Genomic DNA, 22,025 nt, shown 5'->3' with positions numbered 1-22,025 from the left:
AAATGAAACCCAGCTGGCAGATGGGAAGGATTCTGGGGGTTGGAGGGAGTGGGGAGGGGAATATTGGGTGTGCAAGGGGTACATCATTTTCCAGAGAGCTTTTTTTTTTTTTTAATGCTTTGTGCAGATACAGGAATATTTTTAAACATCTATGATACAGCGCAAATGAATTTCTTAAACCTGAACCGTAAGAGTCTTAATTTACAATATTTCATAAGAATCTAAAAACCATTAAGAGAGTGATCCAAGCCATTCCAGATTCTTGCCTGCAAGAGGACGATGGTCTGCTCATTGAGAGAACTCTCTTAGTTCCTCCATGAGTGTTAGGTAAGAAATTACATCGCTCAGTGATTTAAATAAGTCTTTGGCTTAAGAACCTAGAACAGCTAGTCCATTCACTTCTGTCTCCAGTCTCCTGTTCAGAACTTCTGCCCATTATACTGTTCACACTTGTTCCATTTCCTTCTCTTTCCTTAGGTTGTACAGGAAATATCCTGTGTCTTTGTGCCTCACAGGGTCAGTGATCACATCAAAACCAGGCGAATTCCACTCCAGAACACAACGCTCCTGGTTACCGATCCAAGCCTTGCAGCCCATAGGTCATTCTAGACATCCCTACAGTTGATCACACCAGCTTGCCCCTTCTGATAGCACCAAAAAGCAGTTCAACCTGTGACCAGGTTACTACAAACTGGGTGTCTGTGACTTCCTATAAGAAGTCAGGATTCGAATATTTCAGCAGCTGTAAGAGATTTGAGCTCCCCCGAATGTTTTACGAAAACCGTGTGCTGTATTTAACCTGCTAAGAAGTGCACAGGTTATATATGTTGTATGTCTGAATGAGAAGCTGGAGTCAAATAAGCAAGAATTTATTTCTCCTATCCTTTTTTTTTTCTTCTCTAGGACCACATCTTTCTGTGTGAAAGATTAGATGTCATGAACTCACACCTAAAATTTACAAACCCTGTTCAAGGGCTTTGAAGTCTAGATCCTCTTATGTTAAACGGTAAAAACAAGGGTATCGGGTACTTCATTCACTAATATAAATCTATGGCATACAGAGGTAAACACCATTTACAGACATCATTTTATTTTATTATTGACACTGTAGTTAAAAATAGACAGCCCAAGCAATCATTTGTCAGGTCTTGGCATTATATAATTTTTATTTTTAAGTACTCTGATAGAATTGCCATCTTACTCATGGATATGTGATAAAGGTATAAAGAAACAGATAATAACTTCAAGGTAAAATCAGAGTGTTCTTTGAGAGCTGTAAGTGCAGGGAAGTAGAACTTGAGCGCATCCACTAAGAAAAGTATTGTATGATTCTGTTTGTGTTCCTGAGTCTAGAAAATAGGAATAAGTTCTACTTAGAAAATATTTCACAAATACATTCAAAATAATGTAATGTTTATTTTGTTAAAGGACATGGTATTTAACAAAAAAGTATCCAGTTTTTACCATGATGTGAACAGTGCATATTCTCTACCTGAGACTGCAGGGTTGTGGGTATCAATATGGATTTGAGTGTTTTCTTTATTTATACTCTGCTTTCTTTCACAGCAGGATTTGAGGTGATAGACACTAGTATTGACTCTGACAGTGGACATGATTTTATGTAACACTCTCAACTTCCGACTGAAGTAGGTGTTAATGACGTCCCCCTGAGAAGGCTTTCGATTCAGGCAGAATAAAAAGTGGGATTGGAGACTGTTAGAAGCCCACTTATCTAACCTGATCTGAACTGGTAGTTGAACAGTTCATGAAGAAAGAGCTGGCTAGTGTCTTGTCATTAAAAACATAAAATAAATGTATACCTTAAGTCATTTAACTTAAAACATAAAAATGGTGCTAATCTTTTGATACTGGGCCAGTGGCTTTTCTCTGAGTACATGGCCACTTATCAGAGTTCTATGTCATATTTTTAGCACAAATACAGGCATCATCCATGATTTTCAGTTCCCATTTCTTTAAAATAGCACTATAAGATAAAATAAGGGGATAAGTTAAAGACGTGTGTAAAGACATTAAAGCAGTTCACACGATAGTTCTTGATAGTTGTCTCCCCTAAATCTGATTCGACAGCAGTTGTTTTAATGACTTACCTTTATTGAGTTCTTTGAACACATTCCACTCAGTTTTTCATAGTAGTAGAAATTGTCTTCTCCAATTCCTGTTTCATCCGTTGATGCCATATTTAATTGAATGACTTGCTGTAGTAACAAGTGTGGTTGCCTGAGTGAGAATTGTGAAAGAGCCTGTGGCAGAGTGAGCAGACGTGCCAGAGATTGGTGCCATGGTGTGAGCATCAGGTGAGCGGCCAGCTTCATCCGGGGCTTGTCCCCGCAGGTCCTGGGCATTCATAGGGCAGGCAACGTCCATCATTATCTTGAACCGGGTCATGAAGCCTAGGTGATTAAGTGGAGGTGAATTGAAGGAGACTTTGTTGTCACTGTATGAAATTTTGTTTTGAAACCAGCTAAAGAGTTGTCCTTACCTGCCACTCCTTGATACTTAATTCCCATCATGCCCTCAGTCCATCTTTCGGATCACCTCAATGGCAAATGTTATTAGTGCCGTGGTACCGTCTAATTTTTCACTGTGCTTACTCCATTTGACTTCATTTAGTCACTGACACACCTACTTGATAACCTGTCAGTCTTTTCCAAGTAAGTTCGTGAGGACTGGGACTTAGGTTCACCTGCGTATCCCCAGAGTCCGAGACAATGAATACAGAGATAACAGTAGAAAGAGGAAAAGGTGGCTATTTATCAGGTGCACTTGTTTCAGCCCAGTTGAATGTTTTGACTCATCCCCACCAAGAACAAATGATTTCTGCTTTGAGCAAGAAGAGAGGACATAGTTGTACCCTGACAAAGCTCCTGGTCTACTTTGTTAATCCGGTTTCTAAATCTCCTGATTTCAGCGAGGGAGCCTGATGGTTCACGCTGATAAACCATAGACTGAAGCATTAATGGGGACCTTTGTTCTTTGGTTTTGCCTTAAAAGATCAGTTCAGAACAGTTTCTCAACCTCAGCATTATTCACCTTTCAGGCTAGACGGTTCTTTGTTGGGGGTGGGGCGCGCGGGGGAGCTATCCTGTGCCTTGTAGGATGTTTGGCAGCATCCCTGACCATTACCCACAAGATACCTGCGGCAGACACTGTGCCCCCTGCCCCCCAACTCTGACAACCGGAAATATCTCCAGACATTGCCAAATGTCCCCTGAGGGGTATGGTCACCTTTGCCCTCCGCAGAGAACTAATGCTGCGGACTAGTCCCGGTTGGACAGCTAGGACGCAAGGCCACGCTAACAGTGCTGTGCTAAATCCAGTCAGTGGCTTTTGGAACCTTCATTTCTGGTGTTCTCTTTATGTCTGATTGTAATGTTCTCCAGACTTGTCTTTCACGGGCTTTATTTTGAGTTCAACTAGTCCTGTGTGGGGTTTTTTGGCTAAAATTCCGCAGGACGGATTACCACTCAGCTTTTCTTTTCTCAGACTGCCTGCAAGCCTCTTCCAAGCTCATTATTTCTCAGTTGCCAGGATATTAGGCTCCTGGCCGTATTGCCAGTAGGAAAAGAAATTCTCTCCCTGTGACTAACAGCATGGCAGTTTGTCCGAAGGCCATTTGTTACCTGTTCCCCTTGCTCAGATGTGTTACTGAGGTGGCTGTCAGTTTTTTCTGCCTTTCCCCCCCTACCCCCTTCCCTCCACGCCTTGCTGTTTTTCCTTTTCCTCCCCGTGTTTCCATGGTGGTGGCTCCTTGCTGGAGCCAGAGGACAAACTGCTGACAGGAACATCCCTTGAATATCTCTGCATCTGGACAGGGCCATTGGCACCGTCCATTGGCGGCTCAGCAACGCGTGGCTTGCCATATTTGTCTCCTGTTCAAGGCCCAAGAATTTGAATCCGCCCCAACATCTAAATGTTGTCGTTGTTAGGACAGAGTGCTGCCATAGTACCACTAGCAAGTATTAAACATGTTTATTTGGGTTCCATATATTCATATTTTGATTTGTTACGGCCCCTGCTGCCTTCCCCACACCTTCCAGCTGCAAGACTGAGAGAGGGGACATATAGTGCATTACAAAAGCCAAATAAGCTGGAATATATAAACTATTTTTAACAGATTTTTTTTTTGTTTTTAACCAGCTTTAACACATTGTTGCAAGTTATTTTTTTCCTAGTATTTTGTTAAGTCAAAGACTCCCTTGAGTTGACCAGCTCATAGTGGTTCCATGAAGGGTACCAACATTGAATGAGCACGCAAGAAGAGTTAGTCACGTCAAAATCAAAGCTCGCTCTTCTGATTATCTGATCAGGTTGCAACTTACTAAAGTGTATCTGTGGCAGGGAGCCTTGTGTAACAGAAAAAGGCTAATATGAGACACAGCCAAAAAAAAAAATTTTTTTTCCAAAATATACAGTAGTGTTTTAAGATAACTCAGAATAGGGGGCACCTGGGTGGCTCATTTGGTTAAGTGGCTGCCTTCGGCTCAGGTCATGATCCCGGAATCCTGGGATCGAGCCCCACATCGGGCTCCCTGCTCAGCGGAGAGCCTGCTTCTCCCTCTTCTTCTGCCTGCTGCTATGCCTACCTGTGGTCTCTCTCTATCTCTAAAAGAACAACAACAACAACAAAAGATAACTCAGAATAGGAAATAGTATCATGATTGTTGTTCATGTGTTAGCTAACATCAAGTTACCTCAAATGTTTTAGTAAAGTAAGTCTTTGGGGGATGAAAGCCAATCACTGTTGAGACAAATGTTGGATTTGAAAACTACCAGGCTCTGGGTCTTCTTGCTGTCATGCCATTTTGCAGAATCACAGGCTGTGGTGAAAACCGGTGCAGTTCTGTAATACAAAAGCATGTGTTCTCAACACTGGAAGGTCCTTGGAGCCCATCTACCAACCCCAAGCTAAGCATTTCGCAAGGCAGGGGAGGAATGATCTTAGTGTGTTGATCCTTTTTAGTGACTGAGGCAGATACAACTGTTGGTAATTGATGGGATTTCTTCTCCAATACCTGCTAACCTCAAAAAGTATGGAATTCATATCTTCAGCCTGAACTTGACAGTACCAAGATATCTACCCACGCTTCCACCCAGCCAGCCATTTCCATATGCACAGTTAATGAGTATTGAGTTTAAAAAGATAACCTTAAAAGAATCAATTTCATGGTGAATGCATCTAGTTAAGCAAGCCATTTAAACAACATTTTACTCGTGTGTAGCAGACCATTTTATAAGTTACTGATAGCTTTACAAGCCTGTGTTTCAGACAAGCTAATTGGTTGTCTCTGATGTGTTTGGGGCTTTCACTCATTAACTCTCCTTCCTGTCTAGTACATACTTGACTGGCTCTCGTACATATAGGTAGAACTGTTTAAATAGCCATATTCTATTGCCAGGAAGAAGTTTTTCATAGATAAGCCTCTTCCTGCTTACAACGTTTGCTTTTTTGAAATAAAGGTAAATCATAACCTAGTATTACCGCAGACGTGGAAGGTGCAGAATCAACTGTAACACCCAAAACATATTGGTACCATAAATGAAAGCCCTTTGGAAGGCATGGAATAGAATTGATTACTGAAGGGAAAGAGAGGAGGGCAAAAGAAAATGATAGGCTGTTGAAACCTGGCTGCCTGTGTAATTAATGACTATGTTATAGATGTTATTGAAAAGTCTGAGGCCTGCACCTGCATGCAAAGACAAGTGTGCCGATGCTTCTCTTTTTTACATATGTCAATGCTTTCCATTCTCTGAGATAAGAATTAGATGCTTTGTTTGGACACAGATTAAAGGAATAGCTCAAAACATATGTGTCCTTTGGGTCTTGAGATTTCTGGAGTGGGTCTATTTTCCATGAGGGGTTGCTTACTTTTCTGTTTGCAAAACAATCCATTGCAGCTGCCTGTAGGCATATGTATAATAGAGTTTAAGCCAATTAGACCTATGGTTTTGAAACTGTTCATGAAATCCCACCTCCTGCATGAAACCTTGGCCTGCTTAATTAAAAGGAGTGGCAACTACTCTCCAATGTTCAATTTCCTTCCTTTCCTAACATTTTAATCTGAGATGAAATACGGTACATACTTTGTTGCCCTTTTCATTATAGTTTCAGCTCTTTACATTTGTTTAAAAATAATGAGTATCCTCTTTGTGTCTGGAATTGGGTACATCAGGGAATACAAAAGAATTTTTTTCATCGTCTATGCCTTCCAGGAACTGAGGTCTCTTACACATGAAAAAAATTAAGGCTAATTATCCAAATCTCTGAATTTCCTCAAGTGAAACGAGGATATCCTCATAAATCTGAATGAAAAGAGTTCACCCCAGGCTTGTGAAGATGCTTCATTCCCATTGAGTCTTGATATCCTCTAACTCATTAACTTATACAATGATTATTTATAAAGCCTGTTTGAAGGAGACAGTCATGGCTTGTACAACCGAATTCATAATAGCCGAAAAGTGGAAACAGCCCAAACATCCAGCAACTGATGAACATGAGTGGACAAATTGTGTTAGGTCCGTACAGCAGAATATCACTTGGCCATAAAAAGAAGTACTTACACAGAACTTTATGCTAAGTGAGAGAAACCAGGTACTAAAGGCTATGTATTATATAATTCCATTTATATGAAATGTCCAGAATAGGCAAATCCTTAGAGACAGAAAGTAAATTAGTGAGTGCCGAGGGCTGGAGGAAAGGGCAGATGGGGTGTGACTGCTAATGGGTGGGGAGTTTCTTTCTGGAGTGGTGCAAATGTCCTGAAGTTCGATAGCCGTGATAATTGCAGGTGTCCCTGAATATACTAAATATCCCTAACGTGTACATTTTTAGAAGGGTGAATTTTACAGTCTGCAAATTATAGCTCAAAAAATGAAAAGTAATGTCTATAGAGCCAAATGAAAAGATGTTAAAGTGTGTGCTAGAGAAATGGGAAATCCAGGCAAACAGTAAAGAAAATTCTTTAGAATCTTAGGAGGGAGTATCTGCTTCTGAGAGTAGACCTGTGGAATAGGTAGTGATAACTTAAATCCAGGAGCAAACAATCCCCTTTAAAGGCCAGGAGTTTCTTTTTGTTGTGGCAACTATTCTTATAAAGACCCTAACCTGACCATGAGTGACCCCAAAAATTTTGCCCTGGACATCTGTGGCTCCAATTCTGTTTCAGTCTAAAAACTCTTTTTGAAAAGCAACTCAAGTTCAGTGAGGTGAGAACGTATGGAATGATAACTCTTTTTGTTTGGGATGAAAACTTGTTTCCTTAGTGGGAAAGTTTTTTTAAACCTGGAAAATTTAACATTAATAGTATAAAAATGATAAAATAACATCTACAATATTAATACTTTCATTTCAAGTATATATTACATTTAGGTCAACCTGGTAGAGTCACTTTGTAATTATCATTTAAGATGTATAAATTATTTCAGAAATGATTCCCTATATAGAAATGCAGGAGGGGGCACCCGGGTGGCTCAGTCAGTAAGCAACTGACTCTCCACCTCAGCTCAGGTCCTTATCTCGTGGGTCATGAGATCAAGCCCTGTATGGGGCTCCACGCCCAGCAGGGAGGCTACTTGAAGATTCTCTCCTTCTGCCCCTCCCACTCCTGTGCACGTGCACTCATGCTCGCGCTCTCTCTCTCTCCTCCTCCTCCTCTCAGATAAATAAATCTTTTTTAAAAAAATAAGAAGAAGAAATACCAGAGCTTGAGAGTCATTGAATTTATAAATTTAATTGAAGAAATGCTCACAAATTCTTGCTAGGGAAGAAAAGACTTCTTAACTACTTGAGGATATTTTGATTATTACAGTCTAAATGCTGAAAAAGAAGATTGAATATGTTAAATTTATAAATGGAGTTTTGAAATGTTTAAAAGTGGTTAATTAAACTAAGTTTATAAAAGGACCTAAACTGTATCCAACTTCCTGAATGTGTTGTTAAAACTTACCAGATATATAGACAGAATGGTAAGATTTTTAAATTGAATATAATAGCTTCAGGGAAAACTGGGTTTTAGACACAGTATATTTAGTAAATTGTATGTTCCTTTTTAAAACTGCAAAGTAACAATAACTAGTATTGCTCTGCACTAAGAACCATCCTTAAGGACAACATAAGCTTTAAACAGACAGGACATGGACCCTGTGCCTTGGCTAGTTCTCGCTGCTGTTAGGTAGTCTCCACATAAAAGAAACCCAGGCTGAACATAGAGGGGTCAAAATATGGCTTTATGACCCTTCTGCCTGCTAGACCACAATCCAGAGCCTCTGAAATTATAAGTGGAGCCTGGAGAGGTTGGAAAAGCCAACTTCTCTGGCCCCCTACAGTATGAGTGGGGACGAGCTGGTCTAGCAAGAGAGGCTAGCTCCCCAGACACCTCCAGGGCACTGCTTGTGTCCCTGCTGGACAAAGTGGGAAGCTGCAAACAGCGTTAGCCGGGGATTGGCAATTTTGTTTGTTTGGTTGTTTGTTTTTAAAGGTCTAAACAGTAATTCTAGATTTTGTCTCATTGATTGAAGCATGAAAGTAGCCATAGACACGTGAGTAAGTATGGCTGTGTTCCAATAAAACTTTATTTGCCTGGGTGCCATTTCTTCTACATTAAGGCTTCCTCTTGAGATGATAGGAGGACGTCAGCTGGGTCTAAAAATATGAATATTTTTAAGCCGATTCTTTCTACTTGTAGAGGGAGACACCTTAGTTTGGATGCAGAAGTTGGAGCAAAGACCTACATGTGGGAATCACTCCAGGCTCAGGAGGGTCAGGTGGAATCCCCAGAGTAGAAGAGATCTTCTGCAGGAGTCCTGGGTATCTTTCATTGTTCCTTGAAGACAGGAAGCATCCATACCTCATTTCTGCCTCTCACAGTGGTTGTCTGATTCACAGGCTTTTTGGATAGGTGAATAAAACAAACCTTCTAGGTATATCAAAAAGAGAAAATAGATGTAATCTGTTCTGTAATTCTAGGTTAGCAGAGTAAGCAAAAAAACAGGAATGCTTTTCAGATTCTAGCTCCTACCACCAAAGCAGTGGGATCATTTTATTTAGCTCTTCTGGAACACACTGACTTCTCCTGTGCAGTGGAAGATGGGGTTTCTATATAATTATTGTCACAATATATAACATTCGCCACACTTCAGAGATTACTGATCAGGCAGGAAGACTTCTAATAAAGGTGGGGCTCAGTCACCGGTCATAACCTGCTGGCATTCGTCTAGCTTTTTAATTATCCCAAAGTCAGGTGGGCTGCACTTTGCTTAAGAAAGAAGCGATCTTACCGAAACTACACTTTTATGTTACACCTAACATTCTTGAAACCAATCATCCATTATAAATCTGCGCTCCCAAAGTAATATTGTGGTCTTGGTTAATATCAAGGTGTTGTTTTCTGGTCCCTTTTAATACAGTAAAAAGTAAACAATACCTGTTCTGTGTTGTAGTATCTTTGGGACTATGGTAAATTGGTTTTGCTTATATTCTTTATTTCTGCCTTTAATGACATATTTAGTATCTTTCTAAGGATTTCAAAATCCTGCAAGCAGCACAATGAAAAGGGGAACAGCTGGTGCTGCTCTCTCTGGACTAAACTTCTTTGAACAAGCTGCCAAGAATGCACTCTGAAGAATCTTAATGATGCCCTGCCACTTTATCTCCAGACCCCATCCTGGAGCCACGGTGTGGGCAAAGTTCTCTCTGACTTTGGTGAAGGTTACCAAGCGAAGCCTGCTCTGTGAGTTTCTGCAGTTAAGACCACAAGGCTGGAAGGCCCTTGGCATACTCCCAGGCGAGATGTACATACTGTGCGTGCCGGTGAGTGCTTGGCACCCGACTCTCTAGAAAGAAGGAAGTCTTGGTTTGTTGCACTTGCAGATTTCGATGGCGTAAATAATTCAGACCCTGAGCAGTTTTGTGGCTCCTAGAATTTGATGTCCTTGTCTGGGGGCGGAAAGAGAAGGCTCACAACCAGCATTTCAGTACGAATGTTTCCCCCACTTTGATAAGGGACTATAACGGGGCATCTCCTCTAATGATGAAAGTAAGGAGTAGGTGAGGATGAGGCAAGTTCTGCTCCCTTTCGGACAGTCACGGTCAATATCCTACAAGTTTCACTCATCGCTGAGGCTCTCTTAACAGCCTATTAATTGGAGCCCTGGAGTACATGTATCATGTAGACCATAGTTCTACCAAAGAGTTCAAGACCCATATGAACCTATGTCAGAAAACATTATTCATCTAGTTGTTGGAAAAATACAGGCATGCGATGGACACGCTGTGGACTTAAAATGACAAGAAACCCATAACTGGCTCAAGGTGGTTACTGAGTCGTGGGTTCTTGCAAGATGCATTGTGCATCTGACCTGAGCTCTGCCTACCAGACCCCCAGCCGCAGCTCTCTTTGCTGGCTTTCTGTGTTTTGCTTGTGTTCCTCACCCAGCATCCCTGTTGTCTTGTCTCACCTGCTGACTGATTACTGTTGCATTGAAGGAGCTGAATCTCTGATTCCTGTGCCAGAGATGAAGAAGGAATGAGCCTATATTTCGAAAGTTTCTCTGGGCAGTCTTCTACCAAGATATTTCTTTTTCACTTTGACTTGAATTATTTTAATATTCCTCCCTCTCTCGATTTGAATCCATTGCTTATCTTCCAGTTGTATAATCAGGGTGCCATAAATGAGTGAAAAAGCCTTTAGTAAACTGTGCGGTATTAAACTGTCTTTTATGGTCACTGAAAAGCCAGGGGCAATGGGGCTTGTAATCTTTTAATACAGATGATGAGGACAGCCTCCTCTTCCGGCTGTTGTCTCTGTTTTTTGTTTTCTAGTGTTCCGCTCTCAGCATTGGAATCCCACACATTAGCCGGTGGAGCGCTGGCACAGGGCACACTCACACCGCCTTCACACACTCGCCAGTCTTGTTCAGAAAGTGGTGGTCGAATGAATGAAGTTACAGGGAGTGAACTTTCAGGACCCACGTGTTCAAAGCTTCTCGTACTAATCTTCACCCTATGACAATGCACCACAACCACCCTCAAGTTAAGAAAGGTCCATTATAACCGGCTAGTTTTTTTCCTCAGAGGGAATAGGTGTGTCGTGGGTAGGTGGGGATCTAGAGAAGTAACGTGCAGAAAAGATATCCAGCTTCTATCTCCACTGAGAAAGCAAGCTAAATTGCCCCAGACAGGTGGAGAAATACCTACAGTACCACCCCAGGTGGCATTCTGCACATGAGACAGGGGAGGGATTTTTAGTTACTGCTGTGACTGGTACAGGGTAATGGCATTGAGTTCACTAGGACTAGGGGTGACCTCCTGAAAGATGCACAGCACAGTCCCATGGAGTAAAGAACTAACCCCCTTTTCAATGTCTTACAACACATTCATGTGGGTCAAAGCACTGTTTATAAGTATCTGAGCTTAGAACTTAATTCGATGTCACATAAAAACACTAAGTCATCCCTTTTGGACTGTTCTCTCCCCTGCTCCCCAGAGTGTTTAAAGGAAAATGAGGCCAACTCTGGGCACACAGTCCTTACATGCTCTAATAACAAAAATAGGAGAAACAAGCAGTTATTGTTATAAATAAAATGAGATTTGCAGGCTTTTAAAACGGAAGACCTATTATTGCAGTTCAGAAACTATTTACATGACTTCCAGAAATGTAGTCACAGCGGGTTTGCAAGAATTAAAAAGAAATTTTTGCTCGTGAAGTGAGGGCAAGATAGGGAAGTCGGTATTATTACATAACCTTGTTAGAGGTCCTGCAAGTTGGAAAGGGTGATTATTCCTCTTCTCAAAGAAACATAGAGGACATCTCCTACCCGATTTCGCAGCTGTTACAAACGTGAGCCGAGTTGTCCGTTAGGACTCTACAGTAAGTGCGTGGTGGGAATCAACAGAATGCAGTCATGTGCGTCACCCCACAGTGGCGTGAATGAAGGAGGGCTCTGACAGCATAGCTAAAATAAGTTGGCCGCTTACGGCAGCTTTGTTTTCCCATCTCTAGGGTGGACACATGGCCACTAACAAATGCCCACTCTCTGCGGCTAACCCATAAATAGCCAGCTGACTACAGGTTGCCAGGCGGCTGGAATCTGACGTCTCTGCCCCAAGTGCCGTCTCCCGAAGCCAGTGAGAAGCAGTCCCCTCCTCCTCATCCCTGCGGCTTCCATTGAGGCATAGTATTTAAGTGGCTGATTAAGTATTCAAAACATGTGATTTATGTTGGTCAGACTTAAACGCCTTGTTCTTTAAAATTATACAGCAGCATTATGAAAGGACAAAAAAAAAAAAGATAAAGTGAACAAGTCAAATGTGACTGTAATTTGTATCTTAATAATACAGAGGAGGTGAAATTTGAAGTTCAAGTTGACAGAAAACTAAACGAAGGAACGCCTGGGTGGCACAGTCGGTTAGGCATCTGACTCTTGGTTTTGTCTCAGGGCTGGTCTCAGGGTCGTGGGATCGAGCCCCACGTGGGGCTCCACACTAGGTGCAGAGTCTACCTGAGATTTCACTCTCTCTCCTTCCTTGACCCCACAGTTTCTCGTGTGTTCTCACACTCATGCTGTCTCTTTCGAATAAGTAGATAAAAATATATTAAAGCAAACCAAATGAAAATGTTAACCCAATGGGAGAAGTTCAAGTCAGAGCATGAGGTCTCCATCGTCCCGTCTCTTGTATTACCTGCTTTGTTTTTAGAAACATGAAACTCTGGGTAATGAAAAGCTGTGTTCTGGCAACAACCGGTCACTCACTGTACTTGAAACTCACTGAAACGCCAGACTAGTTTTACAGTTGATGTTATAAATGAAGGATGGTGTGGAATCATTTGGATACAGTTGGGGGAGTATAGCAGGGTGAGGGAGATACCTACTTAGGTTGCAGATCGGAAAATCTCGGGTTACGCAGCCATAGTTGTCAGCTTAACACCATTAGGCTCCTTTATCTGGTGACCACCCTGTAATGGAACCTTCCATTTCCTCCTCAGGTTTCATATTCAGCAGGAACAACTTCAGAAACTACCTTCAGACATCTTTATTATCTTCCAAGTGTGTCCACGCGATAGTCTGTATTTTCAGTTGCCTAGAGACCAACCTAATGGGTACTTAAAACCTGGCTTTCTGTGTCTGGTCCATATTGTAAAATATCACAAGTTCTATTCTGCGATTGCTTAAATCTAACTTCGTTTTCAAATTAGCTGTCAGTATGCCACCAGGATCAATTCTGTGAATTTTTAAGTCAACCGTTTGAAGGTATTGTTGGTAACGTGCACTTACTGTGTTAGTCTTTCTCTTTATCCTAATATTCCTGAATTTCTTGCCACCAGTCCTCTTCTGTTATCGGCAAGACTTAAAATGATGTGAGGTTGTGAAATGGGGCAAGGGTAAAACTTCCTTCATGTACCAGATTTTGGGCGTTCCGTGCCATCCCCTCTTGGTGGGAGGCATTATTGATCAAATACCAGATTCTGTTTGTGCATTCTGAAGCCCCACTTTGTGGGAGAAGCAAGGAGCCTGACATCTCTGATTTTATACTCTCCAGAGCAGCCAGCTCCTCCGCCAAGCTGTGGCCTTAAACACAGTCCCCACCTGTCCCCCCTGCCAGCTCTGCTCTCCCCCTGCTGGCTGCTGGCCTCCCTTGGTGGGGCAGAGCCCGTCTAGTGCCGGTTGTTGCACAAGCAGATTTCAGTTTCTCTTGGAAGTGGGTTGCTTTCAGTGCTCTAAAGAAAAGAAACTAAAAGAAGGGAGTTTACATTTTCCGTAAGGGAGAATTCTCTTAACAACGTGATTTATAAAATACCTTGGGCAAACACTGTTCTGAAGTTGTATACCCGCTTTCTGATCTGAAAGGAGATTTTCATTACTTTCCAGAATCAGCTGATGAGCGTCCTTCCATTTTCACAGGCTTTTTTTTTTAAAGTAGTAGTATTTATTGCTAATTTGCAGACATTTACAGAAGGATTTTGGAGACACACTTGAACTCTAGAATGTTAGCGTAATTGTGGTTCCTACACTAGCATAAAGCCTTAGTATTTCTTATGTCTATCTTCTTGCTCACATGAAAATAATGTACACATATTTTAATGCCACTTTTGGATGATGTACCTCTGCTGTACTCTGGTCCTTGCCGTGATAGAGACAAAATGAAACCACATTGGGAATGGCATGTGGTTGAGACCCTTTTTTTTTCTAGGTCTCGAGTATTGACTAAGGTAAGACCTTAGAATTTGCCCTGGCACATGGGATTTAATGAAATCTGTTGACCAAGAATGTCTTCAAACAGTGGTTCTTCTGGTGTTGCTACTCACTGTATTTTATGTTATTAAAACCTCACTAGGCTGTACATACGGTGTTCAGTTCTTATGTGACGGAGTGTGGGCAGGACCATAGCTTTGCAAGCTTTGTGTTTTATCATACCCTTTGAGAGGTCATCAGTACTTCCAGAAGATGTCACAATTTGATGTTTCCTCTCGGTCTTGAGTTGGTAATCTTGGACACTATTAGTCAGTAACCTATTAGCCTCTGTGCTAAGAATGACTTGTGACTGAATATTTACCAAACAGGTTCTTAAGATAGCAAATTCTCCACTCACATACCAGTTTAAAGGTCATGATTTTTGCCTCCCTGAAAATTCAGGACTAGGAGAAACAAACAGGGTGCTTTGTATATATATGTATCTGTATAACAGTTTAAATATGCATATACACACGCATACTCAGTTTCTAACCTCTTTCCTAAAAAGTGCTTTCCCAGGTCTCAAAAATGGATACTAGAAGTTTAAGGGGGAGAGAGAAAAAAGATTATTTAAACTACCAGTTTTTGTCATATATGCATTTGGTAGTCAAAATATGCACTTGGTAGTCAAAATAATTTTGAGTAATTGATCCAGTACGTACTGTAGTTTGCCACCAATTGAGTATGTTAGCAAGGGGGTGTAGCAAAAGCTGCTCTGCTGGTGGTTTTGATGGAACTGAATCTTCCTGGTGCCTGCAGTGTACTCTGCACTGTGTGCTGGTACATGTAATTCTTTTTTTTTTTTTTTAAGATTTTATTTGTTTATTTGACAGACAGAGATCACAAGTAGACAGAGAGGCAGGCGCAGAGAGAGAGAGGGAAGCAGGGCCCCCACTGAACATAGAGCCCCATGTGGGACTCCATCCCAGGACCTGAGCCGAAGGCAGCGGCGTAACCCACTGAGCCACCCAGGTGCTCCGGTGCACGTAATTCTTTCTTATACTCCGTCACCTCCCATGCAGATAAGTGTGTGGGTTTGTAAGCAGGTCACTCACCCCTAAAGAAAACAGTCCTGGGTCACAATGTAGGACCCACATTATAACAGCAGCAGTGGATGGAATTCTAGAAAGTCCTAGGCATCACAGTATAAGCGTTCTCCTTGAAATCCCCCCTATTTCGTCACTCACAAACTTCTAGACTTAGAGAGGTCCTGATATAACTAATAACATATTTATCTTCTCCCCCCCTTAAGGTCAAAAAATATTTTGAACTTGAACCCCTTGCACGTGGGAAACGCTGGATTCTGCAGCCCTGCTCACTGGACGACATGGAGGCACTGAAAGACAGCTTCTCTCAACTGATAAATTTGTTAGAAGAGAAAGACCATGAAGCTGTAAGAATGTGAAATCTGGCAAAGAACACGGGTTCCCAAAGGCCTTGAACCTATCATGTTAGTTTCTCATTTTAATTTTATTTTGGTATCAAGACTTTTGTGGCTTCAGTGTCTCTTTTCCTCTAGTTATCTCCCGACTCTCATCTCTCTATTAAAGTGAATATTCTGTAAATCGGGTGAATCATCATCGGCATTAACGTCAAGTACACACTACTGAGAGAGAATTTATTCTCTGTTTACCACTAATTATCTTCGCCGCATGTCTCTTCCTTCTGTTGTTCTAAGCAGCTCTTCTGTACTCTGTGTTAAAATGGATGGAATTCGTGGCTCACAGAAATCAAATCCCTTACGAAGGACTCAGGGAGACTCAGAACCTTGACTCCTTTTCCCTGGGTTTGGGGGTGGAGCGTGAAACGACTGGGGCTCCTCATTTTATGTCTATTGTTTCCAAGATCTCTTGGGGTGTTTATTTTATTTTATCATATTTTATTCTTGAGTTTTTTTGTATATGGGCCTCATAGATTATGAGAAAAAAATGAGCACCAAAAACTTCAATGAATCACCTTATCAGAGAGGAATATCCTACCAAGATAAAATTAACGTGGAAGAACTTTAAAGACAAGATCCAGAATTTCCTTGATTCCATCTGAAGTCTCACTCCCCTGTCTTAAGAGCAGAAACTTTCCGCTTTTGAGACGAGCGAGAATGTAGGCACAATGCGGGTGTGCCTCACTGATGACTATTTCATCGAGTCCTCCAATATTTTTTTAATGGAAAGAGTCCCCTGCATAAAGTCAAGCTGCAACATGACAGAGGTATCTTTCTCTAAAAATCTTAAAAGTGTCTGATTGAAAGAGAGAAGATAATTTTTTAAATAATAGATAAAAATTTTAAAAAGAGCCAAATGAAGTATAGTTTATACTGGCTAGGGTTTAAGCTGGCATGGATTTGACAAAGAAAACAAAGACAAAATCATCTGGATATTCATTCATTAAGTGCTAATGGAGTCGCTGATTGTCTCCGACGAGTAATTAAAGGTCTGTCAGTATTCCTATTATAAACCTCTATTTTCAGGGGTTTCAGTGTGCCCTTAAAAAAAAAAATGTGCTGGGGCTGCAGCAAATCATTTTAGGGCCTAGATTCAGTCTTTGGAACTCTTTTTTTTATTTTCCATTTAATTTAAATGATAAAATTATGTAGAGATTAATGTGCAGTTTTACTAAGGTTTGGCACCTTTGACCTTTTTTAAATCAAGAATAATCTATAGATATTGAAGTTTATGGATGTAATCCTCTTTGGCACATTTTGTAGATTTTTGACCGCTTCAAACACAAAATGGCCAAAGGTTAGAAAACTCCTTTCACCTGAGCAATAAAAACATGTTTGTAATTTTTAGGTAGCACAGACTGGTTCTCAGATACCACAGACTCGCACTGTATTACACGGTGATGTAATACCTTGTAATTCTCCAGAAGATATACATCATTCAGATATAGCTTTTGTGGTTTCATCTTGTAGGTGGATTTTAATGAAATCATTACCTTTGAAACATCGACCACTTCTTTAAGCTTCCCCCGCCCCCGATGGAATGGATCCAAAAAGATTCGTATTCAATCTTGTCTCCAGTGTCCTTGAATATTTTTCACTGCGTAATCCGTGAGCAGCACAAAACTTTTATTCCGATGACCAGTTACACAGTCCCTGCTTGCATTTTTGTTTTGCTGTGCTCATCTTCTGTGAAAAATAAATGATTCTTAGGCATTGCTTTCTCTGCAAGTTCATTAAATGGAGAATGTTGTCTTTTTAAGATACTGTGGCTGAGTGCTCCTAGGCCATCTGTTAAATGACTTCCCGTTGTCTGTGTGTGTGTGTGTTCATGTGTGCGCCAGTGATGGGCTTCTTCTCAGACCCACGACTGTCTGCAGTGTCTCAGCCGTCAGAATGAAAACATTATCAATCAGTACCCAACAACAGCTGTTTTTGACAAGTTTCTGTCTGACGCCTAATGCTTTACAACTGTCAATAAGGCTCCTTCTTTGTCTGGCAGTTCGGAGCTCGCAGTCTTGCTGCTTCCTAGCGAGCAGCATCCTGTCCTTGTAACCCTAGTTTTGGAAATCCACTTGGGGGGGGGCGGGGAGGGGGCTTGGATGGGCCAGTGTGGGTGGGTGGCGGGTGGGTGGTGTGTGTGTACCGCTCTTCCTACTTCCATGTAAAGTGCCACAGGTGTCTTAGTTTGCATATTCAAATATTATGTAGGAAAAACAGTCTGTTATGTATTTCTCCACTTAGTTTCTTGTTATATTTATGGAAGTTACCCATTTTGTACCTTCTTAGCTAAAGCAGTTGCCTTTTTGTAATGGCAATTAATTTATATGACAAAACTTTGTACCTACTGTAGTTTATAGTTATTGGTTGCTAATTAACTGCCATCTTGCCCTGTCTTTCTATTAAAAAAAAAAAAATCTGTATCTATACTTAAAGGGTAACAGATTTATGTGGACAATTGCCAGACAAGAAGAACTTGTATTGTCCGTGATTTATATATGATTTCCCTATCTTCAAATGAAAATAAACGCTGAGTAGAATTGATGTTTTCGGACTTACTCCTTTCAAGCTTTTTAGCATTTGGGAGTCCCAGATTTCTGTTTACATTTGTGTTGCCTGTTTAAGTCTTCAAAATAAGTTCTGCTGCTCTTGGGTCAAAACAAATGATTAATTCACATTTCCTTTAAGGCCATTGTGAAAACTTAAAAGACCAAAAAAAAAAAAAAAAGAGCTGGTATCTTTTCCAGTTGGTTTGTCTTCACCAGCAATTTACTTTCACTGGAGCTGTTCCTTCAGAATGAGTGAGCAGAGTCGAGATGTTAATGTAAAATGTCACCTTTCAGTCAAAGCAGCATCTTTTAATATCTGCCGTAAAAGCAATGTTCTAAGAGTAACTGGTGCAATGAGCTGTCTCCTTCAGTGGTGATCAACGCCAAGGAAGTAAAGATTTTTAAGTGACTCAAGGAAATGCTGTGTATTTACAGGTCCAACTCTAAAGAAGGAGAGTATTCTGTAAAAGAGAAAAAGTGAGAAAAAAAAACTAAAGGGATAGATGGATGGAAGAAGAAAAAGAAACAGAAAAAGATGCAAAATTCAAATCCCAGCTCTTGTTTGGTCCCAGATGCAGCATTATCCTGACACATCGTTTGATCACACCGAAAGCTCGCAACCCTTCCCTTCTAAGCTGGGATCCAAGCTGCATTCCTAGTTTTATTTCCAAGGTAGGCAGTTAGTAGGTATCAAGTTCCTCAGCATCTCAGACCCATCCAGGCAAACGTGGACAGAACTGTATGACTTTTGAAGCAAGTGGGTTTGCCTAACGTCCAGATGGAATATTCAAACTCAAGTGGAAATCTCATATTCATGCCTGGCTTCATCTTCTTTATCATTTTTGAGTGCATTTTCATTAACCTTCTGACCTAATGGTGCAAACAGAAAAGCGAAAGTATGTGGAGGGGGATGGGGGGAGTGGGAACTACCCTTTGGGAGCCCTCATTTTCATTGAATTTGGGAAGGAGGATCTGTCTTTGTTATGCAGAAACTTTAGGAGAATATAGATGCACTCCCTGCCTTGCTTTTACCCTACCCCGGATTCTGGAGATCTGAAGTCCGTGCTGTGAAATGCATTATCACATCGTGTTAGGAATTCCTGACTCCCAAGAGTTCACAACTTGTGGTCACCACTGACTCAGCATGATTAAATGATTTGCATCTCAGGGTTAAATGTTTTCCAATTCGGATGCATGAGGTGACTGATGGGCTAGTGTTTTGGCACCCTACCCCACCCCCCTCACACTGATACAGGAACATGAAAAGGATCCCCTGTGAGACCCAGAAGCCTCAGATGGGGTATCAGTTTCTGCTCCCCTTCCCCATTCTCTTTAAATTAAAACCTAAACGAAAAACTGGCCTTCCACCTACTGTTTCATCGAAGCTAGAAATTCTGACCTCTCATCCTGGGGGGTTCATCTGTTTGTGACAGACTCTTCATGAAGTGACTTTCTGTGAAACCAAAGAGTTTTAAAGGCACCAAGAAGAATCTCCAACATAGGCCTTGCCTCGCATCCTTCTTTCCTTACAGAACGAAGTGAAGGAAAAAGTGCATGACTTTTCAATCGGATTTTCACTGTCTTCCCATACTGCCATCCATCTCTGCTCTCCGTGTGCTCTAGTCACTGGATGCAGGTTTAGGAAGGCCACCTGTGGTATTCTGGGGCTTGGCTTGCCCCACCCTTTCACGTTCCCCTCTGGTCCTCCGATTTAATGGGAGTTGTCATGGGATACTTTGTATGAATGATGACTTTTTACAAGGAAATAGTTCAAGCTTGGTGGTTTAAAGTAACCTCGTTTACCATGTACAGTGTTGTGAGGTCACTGGTACCCTGTTTGGAGAATAAGGAAAGGGACTCATTGATTTTGTGCCTTGCTAAGATCAACCTGGCTTAGGACCCAGAGTGACCCCCAGTCACCCGCTGCTGAGGCAGACATTCCCACATCCGTGCACCGACTTGAGAACAGCTATGGATAGGGTCTTCTGTAAACTGCAAAGAATGATTAATTCCTTTTTTCCCTTTTCTCGTTTAGAAGTCACTCCCTCTTATTCTGATGCTCTTAGAATATTCTACCCAGATATTTCAGCACGGGTCTTTCCAGGCGTGACATTCCAACCATGGAGGTCAGTTGGCAGGCTTGTCCCCAGAGAGGAAAGCCTGGCTTAAGGGCATGGGGACAGGGCACACACTGACAATGAAAATAAGCCTTTAATAAGCATCATGCTCCCCAGCTCCCTGATGTCGCTGTGTCCTCATGGGATCTTCCTCGTGGGAGGTAGACAAGATGGTTGTCTCAAAAAAGCCTCAGATCACTTACATCCCAGGCAACCCTTCTTTGTAGGTGTGAAATTCAGCCTAAAATGCCACAACCTTTTCTGACAAGTGATTCATTGAGACAAAGGCTGGAGCTCCAGCATCAAACAGATGTCAAGACAAAACACCAAATGCCTATAAATGATTGCTTTGCAAGCAATGGAATGACTGAAAGGCCTGGCCTGATGATGTACTCCATGTCTGGACAAGCTTACAGAAGACATAGGTGGTGGGGAGGGGGCAGGGGAGCTGTTTCTAAATGGAGTCTGTGAAGAAAGCTGTTTCTGGAGACAAGTGAAGCCACGATTCTCACCTGAGAGGCTCACGTCAAGAAGAAAGATTCCTGGCCGGTCTGTGCATAATGTATGTGAAGATCAGTTAGAAAAATGCATGTCAAGGGCACCTTGAAGCCCAGACTGGTACGATATGATGTTAAGTCAGTAGACATATAAATATCAGAGTAAATTAAAAATAAGAAGATTTGGTTGGAACGGAAACTACTCAGCAAAAGGCAGAGACAGGAATGCAAACAGTAAGTCTGGCTGTCATTCTCTCTAATCTGGAGCAAGTCAGGCTCGGCTCTGGACCTTCTCCAGTTGTTTTACAACTTTCTAGACATGGCGTGTATCAACCCAACGCTTTTCTTAAGCAATCTTGACAGGATTTTCAGATGACTGCTTGTCAAGAGTTAAATTAACCGTTGTCCTTTTTACAGGTTTAACGTCACATTTGGAACTTTCGGTTTCAATAGTTTTAAGGGGTTTCATCTCCTCATTATTTGGCATGTTTTTGTGGACACCTATTCTGTACCAGGCACTGTGTTAGATGCTTGGGACACAGAGTAAATAGGACAAACTCGGCCCCTGTCTCTGTAGGACTTTAATCCCTGGAACATTGGTTATGTTGGATTCTTTCTATGATCCTAGACAATTTTTGTACTGCGTTATGGGGTGAGGGTGGATTTGGGTATGTTAAAATTCCAGTGTGAGTCTCTAGATTTAAAAATATTATTTCTTGGTCCTAAGTCTTGGTTTTCAGCCCTCCTAATTTCAGATTGTCTTTGAGTGCAGTTTAGTTTCTTTTGAGACCATTAATAAAACTAGAAATCTAAACAAATGAGACAGACATGGCTAATCACTCTTTTTAGCATCTTTCTAAATAGAACTCTCTGGAGATAGCACCTTTTATTTGGTCGTGTTTGGGGTTTTTTGGGTTTTGTTTTTCTTTTTTTTTTTTTTTTTTTTTTTTTTAACTGTGGCAACAATGAAGCATGTGTCTAGCACACAAAAGTGCTTCCAAAGTGCAAAATCAAACTCTGTCAGTCACCTGCTGTTCTTTCCATCTTCTCTGGATTCACAGGGATTTACCTCCTTCTTCTCTGGAATTAGTTTGGTCTCATCTTTCTGTCTGTGGATCCAACAAATGATCTATATTTGAAATGTTGAATTTTGATTCTCTAAGAGCAACATTCTAAT

General features: G+C 41.4%; 1 protein-coding gene across 6 annotated transcripts in view; it reads left to right on the top strand.

Annotated features, from left to right (window-relative positions):
• ARL15 (ADP ribosylation factor like GTPase 15) overlaps positions 1-18,229 on the top strand; it is a 405,338-nt gene extending 387,109 nt beyond the window's left edge. For 4 of the 6 annotated variants that reach the window (XM_059173965.1, XM_059173964.1, XM_059173967.1 and 1 more), the window contains one exon: positions 15,500-18,229. In XM_059173965.1, coding sequence (XP_059029948.1) covers positions 15,500-15,652 — 153 coding nt within the window. In that variant the 3' untranslated portion in view covers positions 15,653-18,229. Of the gene's footprint in view, positions 1-9,672; positions 9,827-15,499 lie in introns of all 6 variants that reach the window. The other 2 variants (XR_009353775.1, XR_009353776.1) reach the window with 2 other exon arrangements.
• The last annotated feature ends 3,796 nt before the right edge of the window (positions 18,230-22,025 follow it).

The sequence above is a fragment of the Mustela lutreola genome, chromosome 5 (genome assembly GCF_030435805.1).
Source record: "Mustela lutreola isolate mMusLut2 chromosome 5, mMusLut2.pri, whole genome shotgun sequence".
Lineage (NCBI taxonomy): Eukaryota > Metazoa > Chordata > Mammalia > Carnivora > Mustelidae > Mustela > Mustela lutreola.
The sequence above is the reverse complement of the archived record's forward strand: the minus strand, read 5'-3'. Positions and strand labels throughout refer to the sequence as shown.